The sequence below is a fragment of the Macrobrachium rosenbergii genome, chromosome 17 (genome assembly GCF_040412425.1).
Source record: "Macrobrachium rosenbergii isolate ZJJX-2024 chromosome 17, ASM4041242v1, whole genome shotgun sequence".
Classification (NCBI taxonomy): domain Eukaryota; kingdom Metazoa; phylum Arthropoda; class Malacostraca; order Decapoda; family Palaemonidae; genus Macrobrachium; species Macrobrachium rosenbergii.
Genome location: NC_089757.1, coordinates 18,832,156 through 18,857,871, shown reverse-complemented (window position 1 = coordinate 18,857,871; position 25,716 = coordinate 18,832,156). Strand labels below are relative to the sequence as shown.

Below are 25,716 nucleotides of genomic sequence, written 5' to 3'. Positions count from 1 at the left end.
AGAGAGAGAGAGAGAGAGAGAGAGAGAGAGAGAGAGAGAGAGAGAGAGAGAGAGAGAGACGAGTCCCTCCCGGCGCCCTCCGCAGAGCACCATCACCCTTAAACGACTTTATCATCGTCATCCCCTGCATCCTTTGCTTAGTCTCGCATTCTCACTTTTTCCTCTCCGTCCTTTATTCCGTGTAATTACCTGTCTGGAACCAACCGTCTACAGCCCACCCACCAACTCCCACATCATTAACCCCCACACTAACTACTTCACACCTTACCCTACACCCACTCACGAGCAGAGCTGTTTTCGGAACGACCGGGTTTCTCTGTCTTCCTGACAGTTCCTGCTGACATCCGCAAAAAAATTTTTGAAAATGCAGACCGGAAGTGTGTAGGCGGTTCCAAAGGCCCCCGTTTGTGTTTTGACAGCGTTCCCGTCACTGTCTCTTGTGGGGAGATCACAGACTACCGAGATGGGTGTTCTGATGAATTCGATGTCCCAATTTCACTGCTTTGCAGCACTTTCATTAAACTTTTCTATAGAATTAGTGCCAGGATATAAACTTATATCTCATGATATAATATATATATATATATATATATATATATATATATATATATATATATATATATATATATATATATATATATATATATATATATATATATATATATATATATATATATATATATAAATTAACCATATACTGAAGTATCTTGGTTTACCTCAATTTCATGATTATTTACTTATTACGGTCTCCCATATTTTTTTTTGACATATGAGAAGTCTACTATGTTGTAGCCTCTTTTCGTACATTATTAGGGTTAGGGTTACTTTCACATCAATGTTCGTACACTCCACAGATAGCATTATATTATAGAGAAAATTCTCTCGTCAAGCTTTGAATCGTCAGCAACCCCCTCAGAAAATGAGATACGTTTCAAGATCGTAGAAAGTTCAAAGGGAGAATCAACGCTTGGGAACACAGCCACCTGCTTTTTCACCCCAAGGCATTAAGGACTTTATTTTCCCTTACGAAAACACCTGCAAAAATAGCTCAGAATTTGTGAAGGAAACGTGGTCACAACTCAAAACATACCTATATAAACTTTACTATTTTTTTTCTGACGTATTTCCAAACAGGGTACCTACTTGAAATACTACAGAAAATGTAATGAGGCAACGGTAATGTACGTTGTTCAAAACTGTTCAAACAAGCATGAATTTAAGCTAGCACGTAGTTCAGCAGTAAAGCATTGGGCTCTTCTTCGCAAGATCCGTAGATCGATCACAGCCTGTCGCCTACCAGCCTCCATAGCTGCCAGCGCCAGAGCCATCTTGAGTCAAGAAATGGAAACGGGGCTTGCAACCTCACACCTAAAGAAAATACCTGAGAAACGTACCTTTTGGGGTCACTCCCTCTAAAAGAGAAACAAGTGTATAGTGAAAAAAAAAACCCTTGCACGTGGAATACTTCTTTATTTCTAGTGCGAAGGTTGGAAGTTTCCTCTTGCTTCTGTTTTCCCCGCTTCTAAACTTCCATCATCCCTTACGTTCATATGATTTCCATTTTTTTTTTTGTCGGGGGACGGCACATTTGGCACATTCTCCGCAACGGTGCTAGATAGGGAAATGGGGGTTACTGTTCCAATGGCCTCTGCACTAAAAACAAGTGTTCAGGGGCCGCATACCTCCGCTAAGGGGGGAGCAGTCTGCGTGGGGGCCCTTCTCACCCAGAAGGTCCCTTATCCAGATCCCGATCTGTTACCAGCCACCAGGCCCGCCTTTGGTCAAATTTTCGGAATAATTTCACCCATAAATTTTTGCGTAATAAACTGAGCCAAAAGCATAATTTCTTTGTTGGAAGTAAGAATGGAGGAAATGAGGTAGTGAAGACTTTTAATATGATATCCGCTATAAAAGGAAAAAAAATTAAGCTCATACTCGAAGATCGTGCATTTGATTATGCTTTCATTGCTGACGTGATAGTGGTATTTCAGAATCGTCTGAGAGAGAGAGAGAGAGAGAGAGAGAGAGAGAGAGAGAGAGAGAGAGAGATCCCTGAAAAATATGTGCCTTGAACAATGACAAATATGCTGACAGCATGTACCACTGAAAATAAGGAGGGCAAAGCGAAGGGTAGGGAAGAGGGAGGGGAAAGAATAAACTAAGAAAAGACAAGAACTTATCCTCCTAATGGATCTGTTCTCTATGGAAAGCACCGAATCTATCTCCTGCCATTCGTCTCCATACATCTCGCAGCGGAGGTGACGTTTAACATGGAAGGAGCATTACGGAAAATGTTTTCGCCACTGGCCAGACGTACCACTTGGTGCGGTTGTGGGAGTTACAGTGGTAGACTCTCGAAAATAAAAGTTGTTGAGCTTGTGAAGTGGGTTGTTTTCCCCACTGAGCGTATGGGTGTTTGTCTCGCCACCTACCTGATCTCTCTCTCTCTCTCTCTCTCTCTCTCTCTCTCTCTCTCTCTCTCTCTCTCTCTCTCTCTCACATGTTTTCGATCTCAAGCTCCTGGAAATACAGAAAAGTGAAAGAGAAATCTTGAAATTCTTCAGTAAGGATTACTAACCTCGAGCTTCTGGAAGAAGAGCCAATGGGTCACAACAAGGCACGACCGAGATAACTCGCCACTAAGAAGTAGCGAATATCAATGTGAATGAACTATTGTCTGCCTGTTAACGAATAGGAAATTAATAAACAAATTATATTTGCATAGAGAATTCAAAAAACAAAATTGAACTGCCATTCTGTATTGATTACGTAACATAACTGAAAATTTCCTTCTTTGTTTCTATGGTCTATTTAAATTTCTTTCATTAATTGAATGTTGGAAGTCAAGTTGATTCCCATTTGTTTTTTTGTCTCTTTCCCAGAATCGTGTCATGGTAACCGAGAGGGAAAAGTTCCCTTCACTGAATGGCGTTCTTATCAGACGGGGAAGAAGAGGAGGGGGAGGAAGTGGAAGCGGAAGTGGCAGGGGAACGGGGAGAGGTGGGGGGGACGATTCCGTGTCCCCAGGGGGGCGCCTCGAGTCCCCCCGATCTGGGGGCAAAGGGAAAATGTTGACCTTGTGCGCAGGCTTGTTATTCTTCTTGGTGCTCCTGATGCCCGCAGTGGCCATCAACCCTCTCTCCACCCTCGAATGTCATCGACGTCAATATACTTACAAGGTGAGGGACTCATCATTTCAATTGTTTGGATGTGATTTATAAAACTTGTTAACGAATGACTGATCATATTTTTACATAATCATATATGTAGACACATAATTAATCATAACACAAAGATATTAACATTTTACAACGTATCAGTCATACCTGTTGCTGAGTTATTAACTTTGCTTGCATATATATAAGAGATTACTCCTGCATTAATGGATCGACCGTGCTTGTAAGCAGTGATGAATCACCCGTGCATGTAATTTATCATTGCCGTGCGTGAGATTTTCCCCAAGAGCACAACATTCCAATATTAAACCAATTTTTAGTTTTCTGTAAAAGAAAACTATTGAGATGGCTATTTGTCTGTCCGTCCGCACTTTTTCTGTCCGCCCTCAGATCTTAAAGCGTCTGAGGCTGAGGGGCTGCAAATTCAGATGTTGATCACCCACCCTCCAATCATCAAACATACCAAATTGCAGCCCTCTAGCCTCAGTAGTTTTTATTTTATTATTTTGTCTATGGCTAAAGTTAGCCATGATCGTGCGTCTGGCACCGCTAAAGTGCCAACAACACAGGCCACCACCGTGCCGTGGCTGAAAGTTTCATGGGCCGCGAAGCCGCTGAAAGTTCCAATGGCCGTGGCTGATGGTTTCATGCATCATTATACGCTGTACAGAAAACTGGATTGCGCCGATGAAATTTCGGAGCATTTTTTACTTGTATTTCTCTGGGACGGAATATTTATATTAATTCATATTTATTTTTCATTCCTTAAGGTACACAAGACTGACGACAACGGTCGAATATGTTGGGACTACATCAATGTCATGAGCTGCTGGGGACGGTGCGACTCAAACGAGGTATATATAATAAGACACGATTTGATCTGTTTGTTGATGTTACTCATTTTGTTTTCCAATTAAGTCTAATTAATAGGACATCTAGGTATTCCTCTTCTTCATGTTTTGGTCTTATTATCATCACTGATTCATTTCTATTCTCTGACTAAATATTTTTTTTTAGTATTTTTATTAATCATCCCTCACTTTTACTGCTTTATTGTCAATATTGATTTATCTCGTCTCTCTCTTCCCTTTCTATTATAATTATTAATTCATCTTGTTGATAATATGATTTGTAATGAATGATTCATCTAGCAATCCTCTTCTTTCTAATTCTGCTATCGATTTGTCTCCCCTCCACTCATTCTATTGTTTCTTTATGCTTAAACGTGTTTAGTGACCTGTCTTCTTCCCATAATAATCCTACGTCCCGCTATTTTGATCTTCATTTCCTCATATTGACAGACGTCTTTGAGTTATCACCCATTCTTCCTGACTGTTGCTTTTCTCAACGTCCTCCAAGTATACAAAAGGAAATATAATCGCCTCCTCTACCCAGCATTTTCTAACTTTTTTTATCATGTTATATTCACTGCCCCGTTTGGCAGTTCCTGGATGTTATTTTTGGAGTTTATCATTGTACTTCGGCTAATGAAGAAAGGCAAAAAAAAAAAAAAAAGTGTTACAAAAAACAACAATTGCCATTACTATAGTTATTCAATTGTACACTGCACGACTTAAGTTTTCTTTCACGAATACTAAAACGTAATAAATACAGGTATCTAGTCATCTAAGCATTCATCATAATCTTCATTTTTTTTACAAACTGAAATAAATTGCCTTTCTTTTTTTAATAGATATCAGTAACAAAGCAAGAAAACGTAATCAAATGTAAACCTAGGCCAGCGTGATTAGAACATTTACCCAAATACTCTGTTACTTGCATTCATTATTCTTTCATGAATACAATGATGTAGTTATGAAAAATACCAAAATCTTCAGCATAATTCACACTTTCTTCCATAAATATCGGGATGTGATGAATATTGTTACCTAAATCCTCTGCGTCATTTACTTGTTCTCCCACAAACAACCGGAAGCTGATGCTTTCTTGAGTTGCAAGTACCGTGGCAATAGCAGCATGCAAGGGAAACAGAGATTGCAATCCTCTGCAAAGTCATCAACAGGAAACAGAGATTACAATCCTCTGCAAAGTCATGAACATAAGTATCCAAATATTCAGCAACATTTCCGTTTCCTTTTAAGAATACTATACTGTGACTATGTGGTTATTCTAACTTCCGTGTTTTCTTTCATGGACAGCATGATGCTGATGTTTACGTTTTATACTGTACAAGCCAGTGACACTGTCAGAATTCCTGGACCTGATCCAGACTCTAATTCTTAGCAGAGTGTAATTGATGGTTCTTTGGAACACGGCTAATTTTGTCCGCAGACTGCGTGAAAATTCACTCAATATTTTCAAGAAATAATCAAAATAATTGTTCCTGAAACATATTGAATTTTAAAATTTTTTTCGTAAAACTCATGCAATTCTCAAAACAGATGGAAAGAAAAAATATATATATGCGCGCTCACACACACAAAATATATACACTATATATATATACAAATATATATATATATATATATATATATATATATATATATATATATATATATATATATATATATATATATATATATATATATATTATATATATATAATATAAATATAAGTTCCCTCTCATAACTAGGAGGCGACAGTCATATATCTTGAAAGATGGAAGGTTATAATATCCCTCATGGAAAAAAGTTCCAACATCATTATTATTATTACGCCTTAAAGATGGATTATTAAAAGCCAACATTATTATTATTATATTATTATTATTATTATTATTATTATTATTATTATTATTATTGTTATTATTATCTAAAAAGCCTACGTCATTAACCTGCATAACAATCTTCCCAAAATAAAAAAAAACAGAATCGGAAAATTAAGGTATATTAAGAGTATATTACTTTCTTTCTTAGGTAAGAAAGTAATCTTTGTATTGGGAAGATGATGGATTGATGTGTTCCCTTCAGATATTTCGTCTATCAAGTCCTTTTCATAACCGCAGTAATCCATCTTGCCTGTCTTTAATACTATTTCCCCAAATCTCTCTCTCTCTCTCTCTCTCTCTCTCTCTCTCTCTCTCTCTCTCTCTCTCTCTCTCTCTCTCTCTCTCTCTCTCTTTGTGGTTGGTAATATTGCTTAATCTGGTATGTTCCTGCTTTTCTGTTTTATGAAATTTCATTTATCCGAATAATCTGACCACTTTTCTTCGAAAAAAGAAAAGAAATGCTAAAAAGTCAAAGGGTGGCATTAAACATAAGAAAAACATTTATACAAGCAATACAGTATTAATTATGTAAATAAATTACCTCTTTGTATACATGCATATAAATGTGTATAATAACACACAGACACATATACAATCAAATACAAATAAAAAGTATGTGCACGTTCGCCCACGCGTACACACACACACACACACACACACACGTATATGCATGTGTGTGTGTATATATTAAAAACAGCTGTGAGCAATCCTCGAGTACAATTCGGAGTGTCATGTTATTAGCCATAAACATGTGAGCGTGCATGTAAACGTGAGGCAATAAAATGCATACAACTATTTTTCTATTTTTGACTGCAGTATTTACCAATATACCTTGAGTGCAAGGGAAAGGGTGAGAAAATACTCACAGCGTATTTACATCCAAAATACTGAACCCACTGAACCCTTGTTACTCGCCCACTGTACCACAATTTATATAATTCACACCGAACTCTCTTCTAAGTTACAATCAAATTTTGGAGTAATTCCCACCTTACGATCCCGGGCTACATTTAATGTTACTGTCGCCGTGTTATAATTATTTACTAAAGTTTCTTCAGCTCCCTTTACTGAACGGAAGGCTTGTGCTGGAATCAGACATAAAGATAATTAGAAAGATTTTTTTTTTTGTCTGAATGCCAGTTATTTATTCCCCTTGCTCCTTGTAAATAAAACGCAGTGTGTTCATTTGCTATTTTGTGTGGTGGCGCCTACGTAAGTGTGCAAAATGAATATGCCTCTGTACGAACTTCGAAACAGTACTCCTTTTTATTACATATATAGCAAGCACTATATACGTAATTATACTGTAGAAGCCACTGTGAAAGCCGCAACTTAATACCTTTTCGCAGCCAATGCCTGAAAGATGCAAGGGTGAGGAAAATTATAAAAGGATAAAAGAGCGGGGGCTTAGCCACAGACGGAGAGATTAGCCTTTCTGCCTCTTAAGGAAAGAAATGTTATACGAGTCAGGGGAAACAGGTGCAGTAAGAGGATTTACGCAACTCTTTCACAAACAGACGGTAGTTGTGGCGCTAAACAATTTACATTCGGTCAATCAAAACCAGACGAACCTGGTAGGGATACTTAAAAAAAGAAATTCTTCAGAATATACTTCCAGACCAAAGGAGTTCCTGATGTCTGCACAGCAACGAAGACTTATAATTCCATACCACAAAAGAATTTACCCAAAATATTTGTTTAACATGTTCTGTCACCTAAAGCCAACGTCAGTAGTATTTTATAAGACCAAGTCTACTTCAGCCTCTGCTAAAAATAAAACACAGTTGCCGTACACTATATTCTCATTAAATCTATACAAAAAAAGATAAGGCAGTTGTTGTACCTCACCTTCTCATTAATTTTACACTAAAAATATAACGCAGTTGCCGTTCCCCACCTTCTCAATAATTTCACACCATCAGCCTCAAAAATTGAATTGATGTACTTATGCTTTCCAGCATTAAGAAAAATAGATCCCACTTTGCAAAGGTCATAAACATTTTTCTTAACCTCTCTTTACCGAAGGGCAACACACGACAGTATTGACAAACTTACCGGAACTCAGCTCATCTTAGCTGTCATGTTCCCAAATTGCGTGGCATCAGGACAGAACAGAGGCCAATAATTACGAGCACTTAAAAGCTAATCAACGAAATTGCTTTGGGGGATCTGCTTGCTTTATTTCCTTGACCACCAGGGACCTCGTCATTTCCAATTTAACTAGTCATTGCCATAATGAGAGATAAAGTTACTCTCTGATTCATGTAGTGGAATGACTGAATTAACGCTTGCACAGGATCTTCATGAGCTGCCCTTACATAAAATTAATGAATAATCTGATAAGCATATACGTATAATTAGTATAATTAGGTGTATGTATATATATATATATATATATATATATATATATATAAAATAAAACATATATATATAAAATAAAACGGTCAACGTATATATATATATATATATATACTGTATATATGTATATAAATAAAACGGGTCAACGTATATCTATGCATACATACATACATACATACACACACATACACACACACATATATATATATATATATATATATATATATATATATATATATATATATATATATATATAATAAAAAAACAGTCAACGTGTGTATATATATATATACATATATGTAATATATCTCATATATATATATATATATATATATATATATATATATATATATATATATATATATATATATATATATATATATATATTTATATACGTTGACCCCTTATATCTAAACCTACAGCACGCATCAACACATTGTTTTATTGTTTTCTACTGACTCATAAACCTGTCCTCTCCTATAACGAGCCACATTAAACGTTAATTCATCCTTTCAAAAATACTGTCATTTTGTAATATTAATACGTCTAATAACTGTATTCCTAAAAGATATTCCCTGAAAATTTTTCACTTTACGAACACTATCAAGCTTTCAACTTCCTATGCAACTTCTTGCTGCTTCCACGAAAAAGGAACCTTGATGAACTCTATTTACAAGTTCTCGTTCAAAAAACTTACGGTTCTTGCAACTGATGAGATATCTTAATTTACAAAATAAAAATACATCTCATCTTCGACAAGAAAGGGATCCGGAGTTTGAGATAGAGATCATGACATGAACATCTGCCAATCTGGAAACCCATAATACACTATTTCTTTACGTAAATCTTGCATACTCAACATTATGATAAATAGCAATGAAATGAAAGGGAAAAATACGCATCTTTAAATGAAAATCAAATATGTCGCCATTCTAAAAGTCTCTTTTTGATTTACCTCGTGATCAACAGCGAAAGATAAATCCGTGACAATATAGAAACCAACGTTCTTGCCTGTATAGGAATCATATCTATGATTTTCTACAATCACCTCCACTACCGAAAACAACTTGTATCGTTAATCACAAAAACTTTTAATCACATCGAAGTTCCATTCTCTCTTTCACCGGGTATGTCATTAGTACAAACTTATTCATACTCTGTTCTGGCTCTCGAGAGTTGTCGCGACCTAGTAAATCTTAATTATGAGCCAACTGGCACAGAGACGGCGCCGATTACAATGACCCAGTGACACTGGACCACAAAAAGATATCCCGAAACCATAACGAAGGAAACGAGACATGGGAAAACTTCATCGTGGGAGGACCTGTTCGTCACTCCAGGACATTTACGTCAGAGGCGATACAGATAATCACGTCTGCGACAAAACCGAAAGTTACTGGATGAGATTCTCAGCCAAAGAGACAATTTACGAGATGATAAAAATATCACGGCGGAGCATCTCAGGGGGAATTCAAGGTACGAAAGCGGTGATCATAACAAGGCGGCTTATTTCCTGGTCATTTCCAGGCGTCAGGTACGGGAAACATGTCAGTCCGCCTCACCAACCTGAAACTTTTATTTTTGTTCTTTATTACTTCCTGACGTCAGGTGAAAGGCGGGTAGGCGGGGTGGGAGGATGGTCGATGCCTAATACTCTTCTACAGAACCTTCCCTTTGAAGGAGGAGCTTTACAGTCTTCTTTCCAGAATGTCTAACTCTCCTTTCCAGTCTGCCTCATCCTCCTTTCCAGAATGCTTAATTCCTTTCCAGAATGCTTAATTCTCCTTTCCTGAACCATCCATTTAAACCAGGAGCCTTAAACCTTCCTTTCCAGACTGCTTGAATCTCCTATTTAGAGTGTCCTTTCCAGAAAAATGCTCATCAACTTTGAGATTTTAACCTTCTTTCCAGACATTTACTCTCTGTTCTGGAACTTATTTTCACTTCTTATTACTTCTAACGAAGACGATTCGCCTTCAGAATATGCCCACAAGAGGAATTTAGGTGTAATGAAGAACAAACAAAACAAATATGAATATTTCCAAAGGAGATCCTGCAATCAGTATTCATACCCCAAAAAGTTATCAATTATAAAAGAGATTATGACGGTCTGTTTCGTTATTTTCTACTTGTTTCTTTTTCTTCACCAAGATTAGAGATCATCTTTTCAACTTTACTTGCTGGTAATGGTAAAGCGGACAGGTTTGCACTAGACTTCACAGTGGCTGTAGTATCGTTAATGTGAACGCTATTAAATGTTACTGAAAGTTAATGACAAATCCGACAAAGGATTTACGTTATGATAACCTTCAATTCTATTAAAAAAATAATGGCAACTCGAATGTCTTCAAGATAAGGTAAAGATCTAGCTAGAATACTCTCTGTAATGAGTTTCGAGGCTCATGCCTGTCTCAAGCTCGGATTAATAAAAGAACCCGTTGAAGATCAAGTTAATACCCCAAACAATGTAGACTGAAAAATGTTGATGAAACGCGCAACGAATCTTACCAGTCCGGTGCGAGAGAAATGGGCCTGGGGTTACACGAGAAAGTCAGCAATTATGATGAGTGGCTTATGCACGGTCATGTTTTTAAACTCGATAATATAACATGTACGATCCTATGATTTAGTAGTTGCATACCTAATTTTTCTGCTTATCGCAGATACAAATTAATTTCTTTTCCCTTTGCGTTAACATCTGTCCATTTCCAATTACAGATAGCAGACTGGAAGTTCCCTTACAAGAGGTCTCACCATCCAGTTTGCATGCACGAGTCGACGCAACTAACGGAGGTAAGTTTCTGAGGTTTTAGGTAATAAAATGGTTTTATCCACAAATACTTAAATATTTTAAATGCTGGCAGCATGCTCTGAGATGTAAATTCATCTAACAAAACTGACCTTATTCAGTGCATAAAGAGTGATTGTGTGTGTGTGTGTGTGTGTGTGTGTGTGTGTGTGTGTTAGAGAGAGAGAGAGAGAGAGAGAGAGAGAGAGAGAGAGAGAGAGAGAGAGAGAGAGAGAGCACAAGCGCGTTTGTGACGAACTGGGTCATAGAGTTTTTTCAAGCAAATTCGCATGGATAGCTTCCATCTCTCATCAGTACAAATTAGATTATGCACAAATAAAAGTTTAATGAATGCTGGGTTATAGTAAGCCAGACAAAACTAAAACCTTCAGTAATTCCACATACATCACACATATATATATATATATATATATATATATATATATATATATATATATATATATATATATATATATATATATATATATATATATATATATATATATATATATATATATATATATATATATATATATATATATATATATTACATTCACACATGAATATATATATATATATATATATATATATATATATATATATATATATATATATATATATATATATATATATATATATATATATATATATACATCAAATCTGGCTGTCTTACAAGTTTATAGAATAGGTTCTTATCGCTTTGAGTGACCAAAGCAAACAGGAATACCTAACTTTAATGTCCCAGTTGTTATGCTTAAGTATAGATCACACTAGTTTAATTATGAGGCAATTCTACAGAAGAACTCTGCAGGGCGCCATGTTTAGTACCAGGATCTTGGGGGTGAACGTAAAACCATAATCAAAAGACTGGAAATTTCTCAAATTATCTCACTTTATATATTCCATTTTCTATATTGTTCAGTCAAAGAATTTTATTAATAAACGACAGGTCTGTACGGAGCTGTTCTGTAGACTTACCATTTATGCTCAAGAATATTTTCTTAAAAATAATTTGACTCTCTGAGTAAAGTGATTCTTGGGCTTCAATGAAATTATTACTGATTGCGTCAGATCCCAGTTGTTATTTTCATTAGCGAATACTATTTCTTGTAAGACAGCGGCTTTAGCCAGAAGCTGAACCCTTTTTTTGTATCGTTTTTTATCCTACATAATTACTTTACTTTCATGGCAAAGTTAATTAACGGTTCGGTTTTCTTTTCTGTTCGGGCAAGCGTTAAACCCAATGCCCACATGTCAACTTGGTTTTTTTTCTTTTGCAGGTAACGTTACGTAACTGCGACGATGACGTCAGTCCGGGGACGGAGATTTACGCCTTTCACGAAGCTACCAGGTGTGCCTGCTTGGTCTGCAAGTCGTCTGAGGCTTCCTGCGAAGGCATACGATACCGAGGAGCCCGCCGTGCCCCTCGCGCCAAAATGCCCAGAGGTTAAAATGCCCCGCGTTCTAAAAAGTGTATATTTATTCCCAGATTGTTGGATCATTTCTTTATATCAGGAATTTTAGACTTTCCGTACATCGATTAAATAGTTTGTGCTGACACACGAATTTCAGCAACAGATACTGCAAAGAAAATCAGTCTCATTCCGGTTTTCAGCCGTAAAAGGGGGGAAATTCCGATTTAAAGTTAGGATCCAACACTCCAACTTCGAAGGAAGATTTAAGAATATCTTCTTTCAAGCTCAGGGGATTCAGAAAGAAGGTTAGAAGGCCTTTCCTTCTAGATTTCAGAACTTAAAAGAAAGGTTTAGGGATGTCTTCCTTCAAGCTCTGGGAACTTCAAAGGAACGTCTACGAATATCTTCCTGCAAGTTCAAAGGGCTGTGACAGAAGATTTAAGAATGTCTTCCTTCAAGTTGCGAGGACTTCGAAGGAAGGGTACGAATAATATCTTCCTTCCACTTCTGACTGGGAAGGAATATTTAGGAGTATCCTCCTTCAAGTTCTGGGGAACAACGGCAGCGTTACATTTCCGATCCCAAAAGTAAAAATTTGCCCTTCTATTTTAAGAAAAAATTATCTTTATTATTCGAAATCAGAGAGGTACAGTGAATATATAAGCAAAATATTAAAGTTCGACTTCTGGTGTACGAAAAACTAGAATACGCACAATACACGCCAATACCCTAAAAAAAAATTTACAGAACACCAGAGATCTTATACGCTTACCACAGGGCCAGTCGAGTAGTCACAGGTATCAAAGGCAGCAATGATGATCATCATATTTCAGAGGTTATAGTTAATACTGAAGAAAGCATATGAGAAAAATTCCTGATTATGTTTTTTTTTAAATTATTGAATAAATAGTTCAAAAGGCAATAACAGCAGATACTATCTCCGACTGTTTTTGGATTTCATTGTGAATCACTCAGATCTACTGCTAATTTCGAATACCTCATTTTCGTATACTTCATCCACCTCATTACACAAACACAAACCTACGAAACCTAATGTTTTTCATGGAAAAAGTTGTAACACCGGAAAAATACATTTTATACTTTTTATTTTATAGATGGCATGCAGATATTACTAAAATATTTGTCTTCAGTTAAACTAAAGCTAACAATTTACTAATTTAATACATTGCATACATCTATCATATATTTTACAAAAGTAAACAAATGCACAAATAAAGCTAAATCGTTCTATTTTTTTGTCAAAGATACCATTGCAAGACGCGACAAATGAAGATGATATCCATTTAAGCGTACTTTTTATGGACAACGTAATATTAGTTTTAACGAATGAATGGGAATATTCTGTGACCTGAGCTGCCTACTTTCGATTTTTTTTAATCCTCTAAGACATTTCATTCCATTAATTTCTGCACATATATATATATATATATATATATATATATATATATATATATATATATATATATATATATATATATATATATATATATATATATATATATATATATAAATACTGAGAGGACTTCATCATGGAAATCCAAAGAATTAGAGATAATGTAAGCGTTACATTAACATTATCAACCCAGGAACTACTAAGGGAAATGAGAAAGAAGACTCAAATTATAGCAATATATCTGGGAACTTATTCTTATCATGGTTATGACATAAGTAAAGTTTCCTAGTTCGATCATTGATGTTAGAAACTAAGTGTTGCTGTTGTGATGTAAATATAAGTTGTGTTAACTTATGTCCAAAGTTGTCTGAATCATAATTTTTATTGAAAGAATAAGTTTTTATTTTGTGTTTTTTCATCACAGGCCATAAGGTGGTGCCATATGAATACATTTTGTGAACCATATATACAGGAGATCATAAAGAATAAAAGGGCTTTTATGAATATTTATATATATAAATATGTATATTTATATATATATATATATATATATATATATATATATATATATTATATACATGTATATATAATATATATAATATATATATGTATGTATGTATATGTATATACATATATATATACATATATATGTACACTTAATGAGAGGTATTTTCAATCTGATGGCTTTCTCAAATTCTATATATAACTAAAGTACTCTCTTGACATCACAAAAGCTGTAACACCACCCCTCATTAAGACAACAATGTTCCAAGGTGATATATATTAATAATGTGTGTATTACGTGTCTCTCGTCAACAGTGGATATGTGGATACATTGGAAAAAATAGAGTTGTATTTATTTTCTCTGTCTGTGGGATCATCATATCATAGTATGCCTACAGGTATTGGCAAATCAATAAATGTATTCCAGACAGCAGTAGCTATTTTTGTAAATAAACCCTCAACAACCCTCCCTTCTTTTCTTTGCCATCCGTCTGAAGAACAACAAACATTATTATTATTATTATTATTATTATTATTATTATTATTATTATTATTATTATTATTATTATTATTATAATTTATTATTATTATTAATATTATTATTATTATTATTATTATTATTATTATTATTATTATTATTATAATATTTTATTATTATTATTTATATTATTATTATTATTATTATTATTATTATTATTATTATTATTATTTATTATTTATTACTATTATTATATTAGGAAAATATTCATATGGACTATGACTGGAAGACCATTAAAGGCGATATAATTCTCGCAGAACAGAATGGCATTTGTGAAAATAGGAAAGTATAAGATAATATATATACGTAAATATAATATACTAATGTACACAAAAGCATATACATACATGAACAGAAATATCAGAAAACAATGATATTCGTGCATAATTAATAAAGGAAAAAGAGAATCTTCGGTTGTTTTAAAACTAAAGCCAGTTTAAATAGAAAATCACTGAAGACCTCACTGGTGCTCAGAAACAATGTAGATACGGAATGTGGAAAACTTAATTTAATAGTAACTGTCAGTTATTTACAGTGGGCTTTTTGTGTCCTTAAATGTGTTAACATTGCTCGAATACATTTCACGGCATCGCACACCCATCCGAGTCTTGGGAAAGGCGCCCGGCTATGTAACATTTAATACAGAAGGTGAGCACACGATAGGTTAAGTTAAATTTGGTTTTAAGTTTGGTACAGACCCACTTTAAAATCATGATCCTCCCCTGGCAACACCTCAGCATTGCGTTCACAACCTTATTTATTTTCTAAAAATTTATAACTACAACTTCAATTCAGTATGTGCTCTTATCGGCATATCAAAAGAAAAAAATATTGGCCTGAACTCCAATTTCGATACAATTCAGTCATTTTCCATCCTAAATATTTTTTTTTTTTTTTACAAAAGTTCCGTTTTCGCTACAAAAACGTCTGGTCGCTCTCAAAAATTCAGTCCGTGTTCACCTGCTATGGTTGTAAATAATATTCGAAAAACATGCCATTTAAAAATGTTTACTCAAATCCCGATTAGACTACGGTAAACGTTCTTCTCACATGCTTGAGTAAACTTTTGTATAGTACTTTAAAAAAAATGAAAAACATTAGTTCAAAACACAGATCATAAAACCATAGTTTTGTCTGAGCCAAACTACCAAGTGTTCCTCGAAACTCGTTTATGTAGGAAATTGTAAGAGGCAGCAGAGCCAAAATTTGTGAACATACGGAATATTACCAGCAAAAAAAAAAATCTCCGAGGGGAAAGGGACGAACCCCTCACTTGGGATTTAACCTCTTCACTTGAAAAAGGGGACAAATCAGTGACGCTCTGAACAATCAGGTACCAAATTCAAGGGGAAATCGCTTCGTATCCCTACGGAGTGATATATGGAGCAATTCTCCGCGCTGAGATGAATTAAAATAAAGTGGACTAGATCCAGGTTTTCACGAAAAGGGTATAAAATAATCCACACAAGTTTAGATTCGATTGATGATCTGCAAAAGTAAGGCGGACAATGCAGTAATGTGTTGATAAACTCGAGTAATGCAGTTATGCCAAGGTTATTCGCCATAAGGAGGGCATACAATGTCAGCCATCACAGAAATGAAGTCAGCTGGAAAAATGGTACATGCAACAATATAAAGAGGAAGGAATAAATAAGTTATTCATATTTTATCCAATGAAAGCAAATCTGAGTTTGAGCACAACGAATATTTGGGAAACAACAGGAGGAAATATTACACTTATATAATACGCAAGCATTTAGAATCAGTATGCAAGTACATACATGCATATATACAATATATATATATGTATATATACATATATATATATACATATGTATATATATACATATATATATATATATATATATATATATATATATATATATATATATAAATATATATATATATATATATATATATATATATATATATATATATATATATATATATATATATAAAGCTAAACATTAAATTTCAATACAATAAAAATAACACAGAATAAAGACCCATGGAGAAACTTAGAAAGTAAAGGGCAGTTACACAGGAGAATGAATACTGGTCCATTCTGATTTGATTTTACTGAAATTACACCTAGACTTTGATTTGGTAAAATGCCTCATTATCTACTGGCATGTGGCCAAAAATTCATATTTGGAGGAATCCTTATGGAAAAAAATTACAGGACTTTTCCAAAAATGAACTTTCAAAAGAAAATGAACTTTCAAAGGATCCATGATAATGCATTCAAGCTAAAAAGCGGAATGACAAAGGTCTACATGACCAAGTACAGTCTGTATCCATGTATGAGACCTTGAACACAGTCAACGGGCAATATGAACTCTCACAATTCGACTGGTAACTACTGTATGCAAGTATGCAGACCGACGTGATCTTGATGTGAACTTCGAAACGGCACGTAGCGTCTCTAGGGACAGGACGTGCCGTCTCATCCCTCTGATATTACAGTTATTTTTAAAAGCATGAGTACAACAGCACAGAATATACGACACAAGACTACGAGCTTTGGATATTGTAGATGTAGGGAATTGCCGGAGAAAATTATACATAAGGGAGTGGCTGGATAAGGTTTGGTACGAACTAGTGACAATTAGAGGCCCGACATCGAAGAATAATAGAGTTAATGGGAATAAATGTGCCTCCATGTCATGATTTCTTTTTTTTTTTACTGTGTATAACGCAGTTGGTTTAAGAGTAACGAACTCCAATTTCTATTATCACAAACTGCTGCCATAAAATACAGATTAACATAAATACTTGATATATTATAAATACGATGCCTTTTACAAAATCATTGAAATATTTCCGCTATTTTTGACGAAACACGTACACTAGTTCGGCAATTCCTCATAACATCGTGACATTTCCAACAGAAAGCACATAAATCAGTGTTCATTAACACACATTCTATCTACGAAAACTGCACGTATTCAGAGACGTGTTTTTTCCCTCAAGTGCCAAACTTTGGAAATTAATTCCTGATAATGTGTTTCTTGGCTCCTTCGGTCTTTCATCCATTAAGAGACAGGTAAACTGCACTTCATATTTAAACTGTATTGTTTCTGCTTCACCATAACCGTACCAGGACTTTGATTAAGTTGAAATTCTTGTAGAGAGAGAGAGAGAGAGAGAGAGAGAGAGAGAGAGAGAGAGAGAGAAACCTTTTATTGTCTTCTACGGGTCTACATAAAGTCACTTGCATTACAGAGAGAGAGAGAGAGAGAGAGAGAGAGAGAGAGAGAGAGAGAGAGAGAGAGAGAACTTGAATTAAAGGAAAAACCAAGAGTCTTAATTCGCGCAAGCAACGTCGTGACAATGGCAATGGGTCTCCCAGGTATACTTACCAGAGTAACTTTGGACCATTAAAACATCAAGCACCACAGGGGCTGCAGCACTGAAAAGATGCTCTTTATTAGAAATGCCAGGTGATTCATATAATGGGCAAATTATTCAAAGTTTTTTTGGTCGTGAAAACTAGGTCATAATAACAACAGCAATAATAATAATAATAATAATAATAATAATAATAATAATAATAATAATAATAATTTTTGGTCTATCACAGTCATCCTATTCGACTGGGTGGTTTTTAGTGTGAGGTTCCGAGTTGCATCCTGCCTCCTTAGGAGTCCATCACTTTTCTCACGATGTGCGCTATTTCTAGTAGCACACTCTTCTGCATGAGCCCTGGAGCTACTTCGGTATCAAGTTTTTCCAGATTCCTTTCCAGGATTCTTGGGATCGTGCCTACTGTCCCTGTGATTACGGGTACAATTTCCACCGGCATATCCTTATTTCTATCCTTTTTATTTCTATTTTCAGGTCTTGATACTTATCAGTTTTTTCGCTTTCTTTCTCATCTCCTCTGGTGTCCCATGGTGCTGCGACATAAATGAGTGATTCTTCTTGATTTTGTCAATCAACGCCACGTCTGGTCTATTGGCACGTATCACCCTATCTGTTCTGATACCATTGTCCCAGAGGATCTTTGCCTGATCGTTTCTATCACTCCCTCAGGTCGGTGTTCGCACCATTTATTACTGCAAGCTAGCTGGTGTTTCTTGCACAGGCTCCAGTGGAGGGCTTTTGCTACCGAATCATGCCTCTGTTTGTGCTGGTTCTGTGCAAGCGCCGGGCATGCGCTTGCTATGTGGTTTATGGTCTCGTCTTTCACATTGCACTTCCTGCATATGGGATGTTATTTCCATCTATTGTTCTTTGGACATATCTGGTTCTTAGGCCCTGATCTTGGGCCGCTGTTAGCATTCCTTCTGTTTCCTTCTTGAGTTCTCCCCTCTGTACCCATTGCCATTTTTCATCGCTGGCCAGTTCTTTAGTCTGTTTCATGTACTGTCCATGCACTGGTTTGCTATGCCATTCCTCTATTCTGTTTTTCATTCTCTTGTCTGTATATTTCTAGGTCTTCGTCTACTTTTATCATTCTTTCTTCCCATACACTCCTAGTCGCTCGTCTTCACTGGTGTTCAAAAATTGCCCCAGAGCTCTGCTCTCGATGTTGACGCAATCCCCTATGCTTAGTAGCCCTCTCCCCCACCTCCTTTCGTGTCGTGTACAGGCTGTCTGTATTTGCTCTTGGATGTAGTGCTTTGTGTACTGTCATGTGCTTCCTAGTTTTCTGGTCTTTGCTGCGGAGTTCAGCCTTCGTTCACTCCACTACTGCGATGTATCTGATTACTGGTACTGCCCACGTGTTTATAAGGCTTTCGTCATATTTCCGGCGTTGAGTTTTGACTTGAGCATCGCCTTAAGTCTCTGCACATATTCTTTCCTGATCGTGTCCTTCATCTCTTGGTGTTTTGTATCCTCTCCTTCTATTATTCTCAGGTATTTGTATCCTCTCTCATCTGTGTTTGATGCTATAGACAAAAATAATAATAATAAAAAATAATAATAAAAATAATAATAATAATAATAATAATAATAATAATAATAATAATAATAATAATAATAATAATATAATATAATAATAATGATAATAATAATAGCTATTATTATTATTATTATTATTATTATTATTATTATTATTATTATTATTATTATTATTATTACTGAAAAAAATATTCACATTCACTAAGACAAATAAAAACCACCATTTAAGATCCCCGAAAACTTTCGCAGAATTGTATGGTCATTATATAAGATGAAAGGCAAACCCATGACGAAATCAAAACATTAATTTTTGGCAAAGTTTCTGAAGAATAAAATAATTGCTTCGTTATCTTAAGGCCATAAAGGAAATATGCAACATTCTCAAATATCTGTTCCTATAATAACAGTACAAGCAGACTAAAACAATAATTGTCAAGATTAATCTAAGAACTACCGCAGGTTAATCAAAGGGAGGATAAACCCCAGGTAAGTTTGGGGATATGAAATGCACTTAAAAACGGACATCACAAAAAGTGTTACATCGAAATGAAGCAAATGAAAAGAGCGGCGACACATCCGGTAGGGCCTAGCAAGAGGAAGCAAAACAGGGCCTAAAAAATTTACCTTATGTTTTCCGGGAAGCGTGTAATGGGATTTACGTGCGCATACTGTTCCCTTTGTTACGGATGCAAAAAGGAGTTCCGTGCCCAGAATACATCACATGCTTAGGTACGGTACGGGGTTTTTCAGCGTGTAATTATCTTATGTGGCTGTCCTACTTTCTAACAATGCTCACGCTGGGTGTCAGGTCCCTGTGCCTTATTGTGACCCACTTCCGGTCACGACAGACGTCTAAGGTCAGCTGCAAGTTTCAAAGTTTATATCTTATGATGAGGTTGTTGTTCCTTGTTCATGACCCGGACAAAAGGTCACGGGAGTTTATGCGCCAACGGTGTCTGTGTTTCACTAGTGGTCACCCAATCAGGTAAAAACCAGCACTAATATTCCCTAACATACCTGATCAAGAGGCTAGTGGCGTAGCCATGTCATTGCACTTTCAAACAACATATGGAAAGCCATAGATAAAAATCTCTTCAAGAACTTTGGTCAAAATCTTCAGTCTTGTCAACTCATTCGTTAACTTTGAAAGATCGGCGTCAGTGACCTTGGTGGTTTGGACGCCAGATAATTTTACGATCACTCAATTATCCTACAGGGAGGCCTACCATCTCTCGCGGTGGAGGAGTGAGAGTTGAGAATTTTGGATCAATGATCTAGATAAACTATTTATTTTTCACTCCAAAATATAATTTCCTTCTATACTTTTGTATCAACTACTTAATCATATAATTCATTTAACGAATACATCACAGTTAACATTCACATATTACAGTTTTCCTCACTTAAGTAAAAAAATAACTATTCAAAATATATGAACAAATTAAATGACATTTCAGCATATTTCCACTGTGATATTACCAAAATGACGAAATCTGTAAGAATTTTTTTTTTTTTTTTTCAAATTTTCCATCGGTTTGACGACAATTCCAGTATCTGGCTGCTTAATAGTTTTTATGCAGTTTTGGACTGAATGGATATTTAAGAATTTTATTGAAGGTTTGGTTATGACACTAATTTTTTCCTCAGAGTACACTTTTTTCCTTGTCCCTGTGAATTACTTCATTTGTTATTACACCTGAAGTTAAGACTGTGGATCCTGAAACTGTTGCGCTCCAGATTTTTGTATATTTTGGAACAAAGAAACATACAAAAAGACGGAAAGCATTTTTATTTGTCACAGTAAATTCAACTCAATTTACTCTGACCAGTTCATTGCATTATTTCTTCTTCTTTCAGAGCCCTCAACCCTGCCTGTATTTTTCAATGAATGTCTCGTAGCCTCGTAATCTATTTTCTCCATTCATTGTTTATCCTGCAGCAGGCTGGGCAGGGAAAAAGAAGAAAGAGGTGTGTAGAAAAGGAACATGAAAAGGTTAAACAAAAGAAAAACGCATGGGGTTCGTATAAAGGTGCAGACAGAATGTACAAATAGGAGCCGTATCAAACAGCAAAAGATGGGTATAGTCAAGCCTTCACTGGACAGGTTAAAAACAGATACGAGTTCCGTGTAAAATGTTAACAGAAAATATATCTCTTATGTACATGGAACGAAAAGTTGGTGAAAATAACGTTTAATAAGGGTACAGCTTCAAATAGTCAGCCAATTCGGAGTTGCTCTACCATTCAACTTCCATTCTCCTTTTCACCATGTTTTCGGCGAGGGCCAAAAGAAACGATAACTGGCGAATACAGTGAGAAAAAAAATTCACCAATCTAATAACGCTTCTATGGCATTTTTCAGTGAAAGACAAGGCACTTTTCCCCCTTATATGTAGATACGAGGATAGGCTTTCAACACGCTCTCTGTATCGCAACAGACAAGGGAGTATTGGTACGTCAAAACAAAAAATAAATAAAAGAAAGAAAAACTGACAAAACATCTCAAGATCTGCCGCTGGTCTGGTATCTGTCTGGTTTTTGAGTCATAAAATCCTGGCTCATTTCGAAGGATTTAGGATAAGAAAACGTATATTCTATCGGAAGCGTGAAATAAAATATCTGAAAATTTTCAACGATATGAAGTAAATACTTTAAGGAAAATGGTTCTCAAACACTCAGGGTTCAACATACATATACATACACGACACGCATATACAGTATATACTCAATATATATATATATATATATATATATATATATATATATATATATATATATATATATATATATATATATATGTATGTATGTATGTATGTATGTATGTATGTATGTACTGTATGTATGTATGTATATATATGTATATATATATACATACATACATATATATGTATATATGTGTGTGTGTGTACAATAAGAAATTTTTCATGTTTCAACTTGATAAAACGCCATACATTTCAACAACAATGGAAAACTCAGATGCAAATGAGGTTCTCTTTTTCTTCCTTTCGCCACTGAGCATTCTCATCTGTGGAATATTACTGTTATTACACACTTCGTTGTGCAAGACAGTTAGGGGAAAAGGACTGCGACTACCAGAATCAGTCGTAGATCTAAGGATGAGCCCTTGGATCACCATCTCGTATAAACTGATGCAAGTAATTCACACTAACAAATACGGAATTGCCAAAAAAATCCAGTGTAGTATATTACAAAAATGAAGTGTAAAAAAGGCCAACAAACAAAAAGGTGGGACATTAATATACAAAGGGGAATTGCAAAATCTCAAGAGAAAATATCATTTTTATAAAAGTATTATGAAAAATGTAAAAGTGCAGAATAATGCGAAGGAAATGTAAAAAGTCTTAAAAGAATATCTCGATTTTGTTTTAATGAAGATATTACTGTAAAAATTGAAGAATGATGATGTTGCAACAAGAATATCTAGTATGTTTAAGAAGAAAAGTTTGATGTTGCACGAACGTGAATTCATAATTGAAATTACTATCCACAAAGTCATGACTCAGGATCAAAAATAGACTCTTGACAATAAAGTTACTAGATAGTGAAGAGGTAAATATTAAACAGGGTCCTTTTATGATTTTCATATCCTCATATACGTGTTACGGTAAGAAACAATAATGCGCCTCATAAGTAGGACAGGTAAAATGTGACGCAAGGACATATACTGAGACCACGTGATCGAGACGCAGGTGAGGCACTATCATCCGAACCCATTTTCTGGCATCTTCTAGCAACCTATCCACAAAATTTGGACCATGTAACCATTTCGGGATTGATTTTATACTATATTCTTTCCTCCTAACTACCTTAACTGGTCAGTGATCATGCTACATCAATGAAACGAACGCTCATAACTTCAACTGCGAGCAACAACAGAATCAAAAGACTGGAACTCATTAGTGAAACTTAACGGCAAGATGCTAAAAGCAGCTACAAAATGTGTTCTCGCGACGCAACCTTATGTTCAGACAAAGGTGGTAAATACCCATCAGATAAAAATATACTTAGAAAATGACACGATTTTTTAACATGAAATAAATTTCTAAGGGTGCATACATATCACATTCTACGATGTCTGCCAACTCCATATGCTTATTCTTGACTCATTCTCATTACTAATGGCAATGGATAACTTGCAACAAACCCTAACGGTTACAGTGTGTGATAATGGGTCACAATGAGGTAAAAAAGTCACCAAGGTATTAGCAGAAATAGCTGAATTACTCTAGGAATATTTGTGCGTCGTTCAGTTCTTCACTCTCCTGTCAGCAAGTTCAACAAACGTGACGAATCAGGGGAGAGAGAGAGTGAGTGAGAGAGAGAGCACAATGCTGATGAAGAAACAAACAAAGGTGAGTCACAGAAGGAAATGAATTAGGGAAAAAACAGGGAGGACGACTAGTAGAGGACAAGGGAAGAAGGGGGAAAATAAAGTTTTATAAAATTAACCTTCTCGAACGTGGCCTCATTTGGTAATCCAGTTTCTCCTGTAACTTTGGAAAACACTCAAATGTTCTATTAACTTAAACGCTTTTTCTTTCTTTTCACTTATGGCAAAATTCTTGCAATTATTAAAGGATTCTTACAGTTCTGTTAAACGTTTTAGAAGTCTGCTTTTGCTGTTATTTTAAAAGGGTTATTGAGGACTTTATTCATCAATTTTTATCATTTTCTTTCAAAATAACTGGCTAACCATCATCTTGTTGACTCTTGGGCCTTTCTGTGACCTATTGCCACTCTTCAATTCTGTGCTCAGGTATGTGTGCGTGTGCACTGCAGATAAACAAATAAACATTCTCCACACCTACGCAAACATGCTCATATACACAGACACACACACACACACACACACACACACACACACACACACACACACATATATATATATATATATATATATATATATATACATATATATATATATATATATATATATATATACATGGGTGTGTGTGTGTGTTTGTATATTTGTATGTGCATGTGTGTAAATTACAAAGGGTCAAATGACAAACTCTCCAAAACATGAAACCCCTTCATGCCACACCTTACCCCGCCATCACATTCAAATCAATATCAGCGACAGTGCAACGGCAGATCTTTTATTACAACTCATCTAAATGACGTCATCCACTTTATATGAAAGGTCCTAGAAGAGGTCCTAAAAAATTTCAAAAAATGGTGTAAGGGTACATGAGATCTGGCTGTACCAGTCTTCGTCCTCCTTTAACAGAGATATCCATTACCTGGTTAACTGCGCCAAACAAATTTTTTTTTTTAGTTTTTTCATTATTTGTGCCGATTCCTTTTTCTTTCCAATCATAGCGATCTATTCGGAATCCGACTGTGAATATAGATTGCTTTTCATGTCATAATGACATCTACCGAGGCTTTCGACAGCGAGTAAAAACGAATTCAGTGATGAAGCGTTTCAAAATTAAAAATTATATGTAATACATTCAGAACCTGAAATCGAAAAATCTACAAATATAAATGAGAATTCAACGTCAGTTTGTCCATCAACGCTAGACAGGGATACATTCACACAGAAATGGAAGCAAACCATTGGTTTGCATCGAAAGGAAGAACCAGGAGCCGAAATTTGTGATGATACGCATTATTATAAAGCCCCAAAGGACAGGGACGAACCCCTCCTGTAGGATTTAAGCCCTTCAGTCGAAAAGGGGGAAAGGACCTGAGTGACGTTTCGTAGACTTCAGGTACTGAATTCGTGGGAAAATCACTTCATATAACCAGGGCTGATGAAAGGAATTACCTTCAACTGAGGGAAAACTGCAAAAATGGTTTTAATAATAAAAAAAGAAAAAGCACCGAGCTTTTGACGGAAGAGGAATTTTTGTATTCTGGC

At 35.4% G+C, this 25,716-nt stretch overlaps 2 protein-coding genes across 2 annotated transcripts in view; one reads left to right on the top strand and one right to left on the bottom strand.

Annotated features, from left to right (window-relative positions):
- Positions 1–13,899, top strand: part of Gpb5 (Glycoprotein hormone beta 5) — a 38,564-nt gene extending 24,665 nt beyond the window's left edge. The window contains exons 2-5 of the mRNA XM_067119647.1: positions 2,883–3,179; positions 3,947–4,030; positions 10,981–11,055; positions 12,331–13,899. Of these exons, the coding sequence (XP_066975748.1) occupies positions 2,892–3,179; positions 3,947–4,030; positions 10,981–11,055; positions 12,331–12,501 (618 nt within the window). The 5' untranslated portion in view covers positions 2,883–2,891 and the 3' untranslated portion in view covers positions 12,502–13,899. The remainder of the gene's footprint in view (positions 1–2,882; positions 3,180–3,946; positions 4,031–10,980; positions 11,056–12,330) is intronic.
- LOC136847766 (uncharacterized) overlaps positions 1–25,716 on the bottom strand; it is a 185,109-nt gene that overhangs the window by 80,173 nt on the left and 79,220 nt on the right. The window lies entirely within an intron of this gene.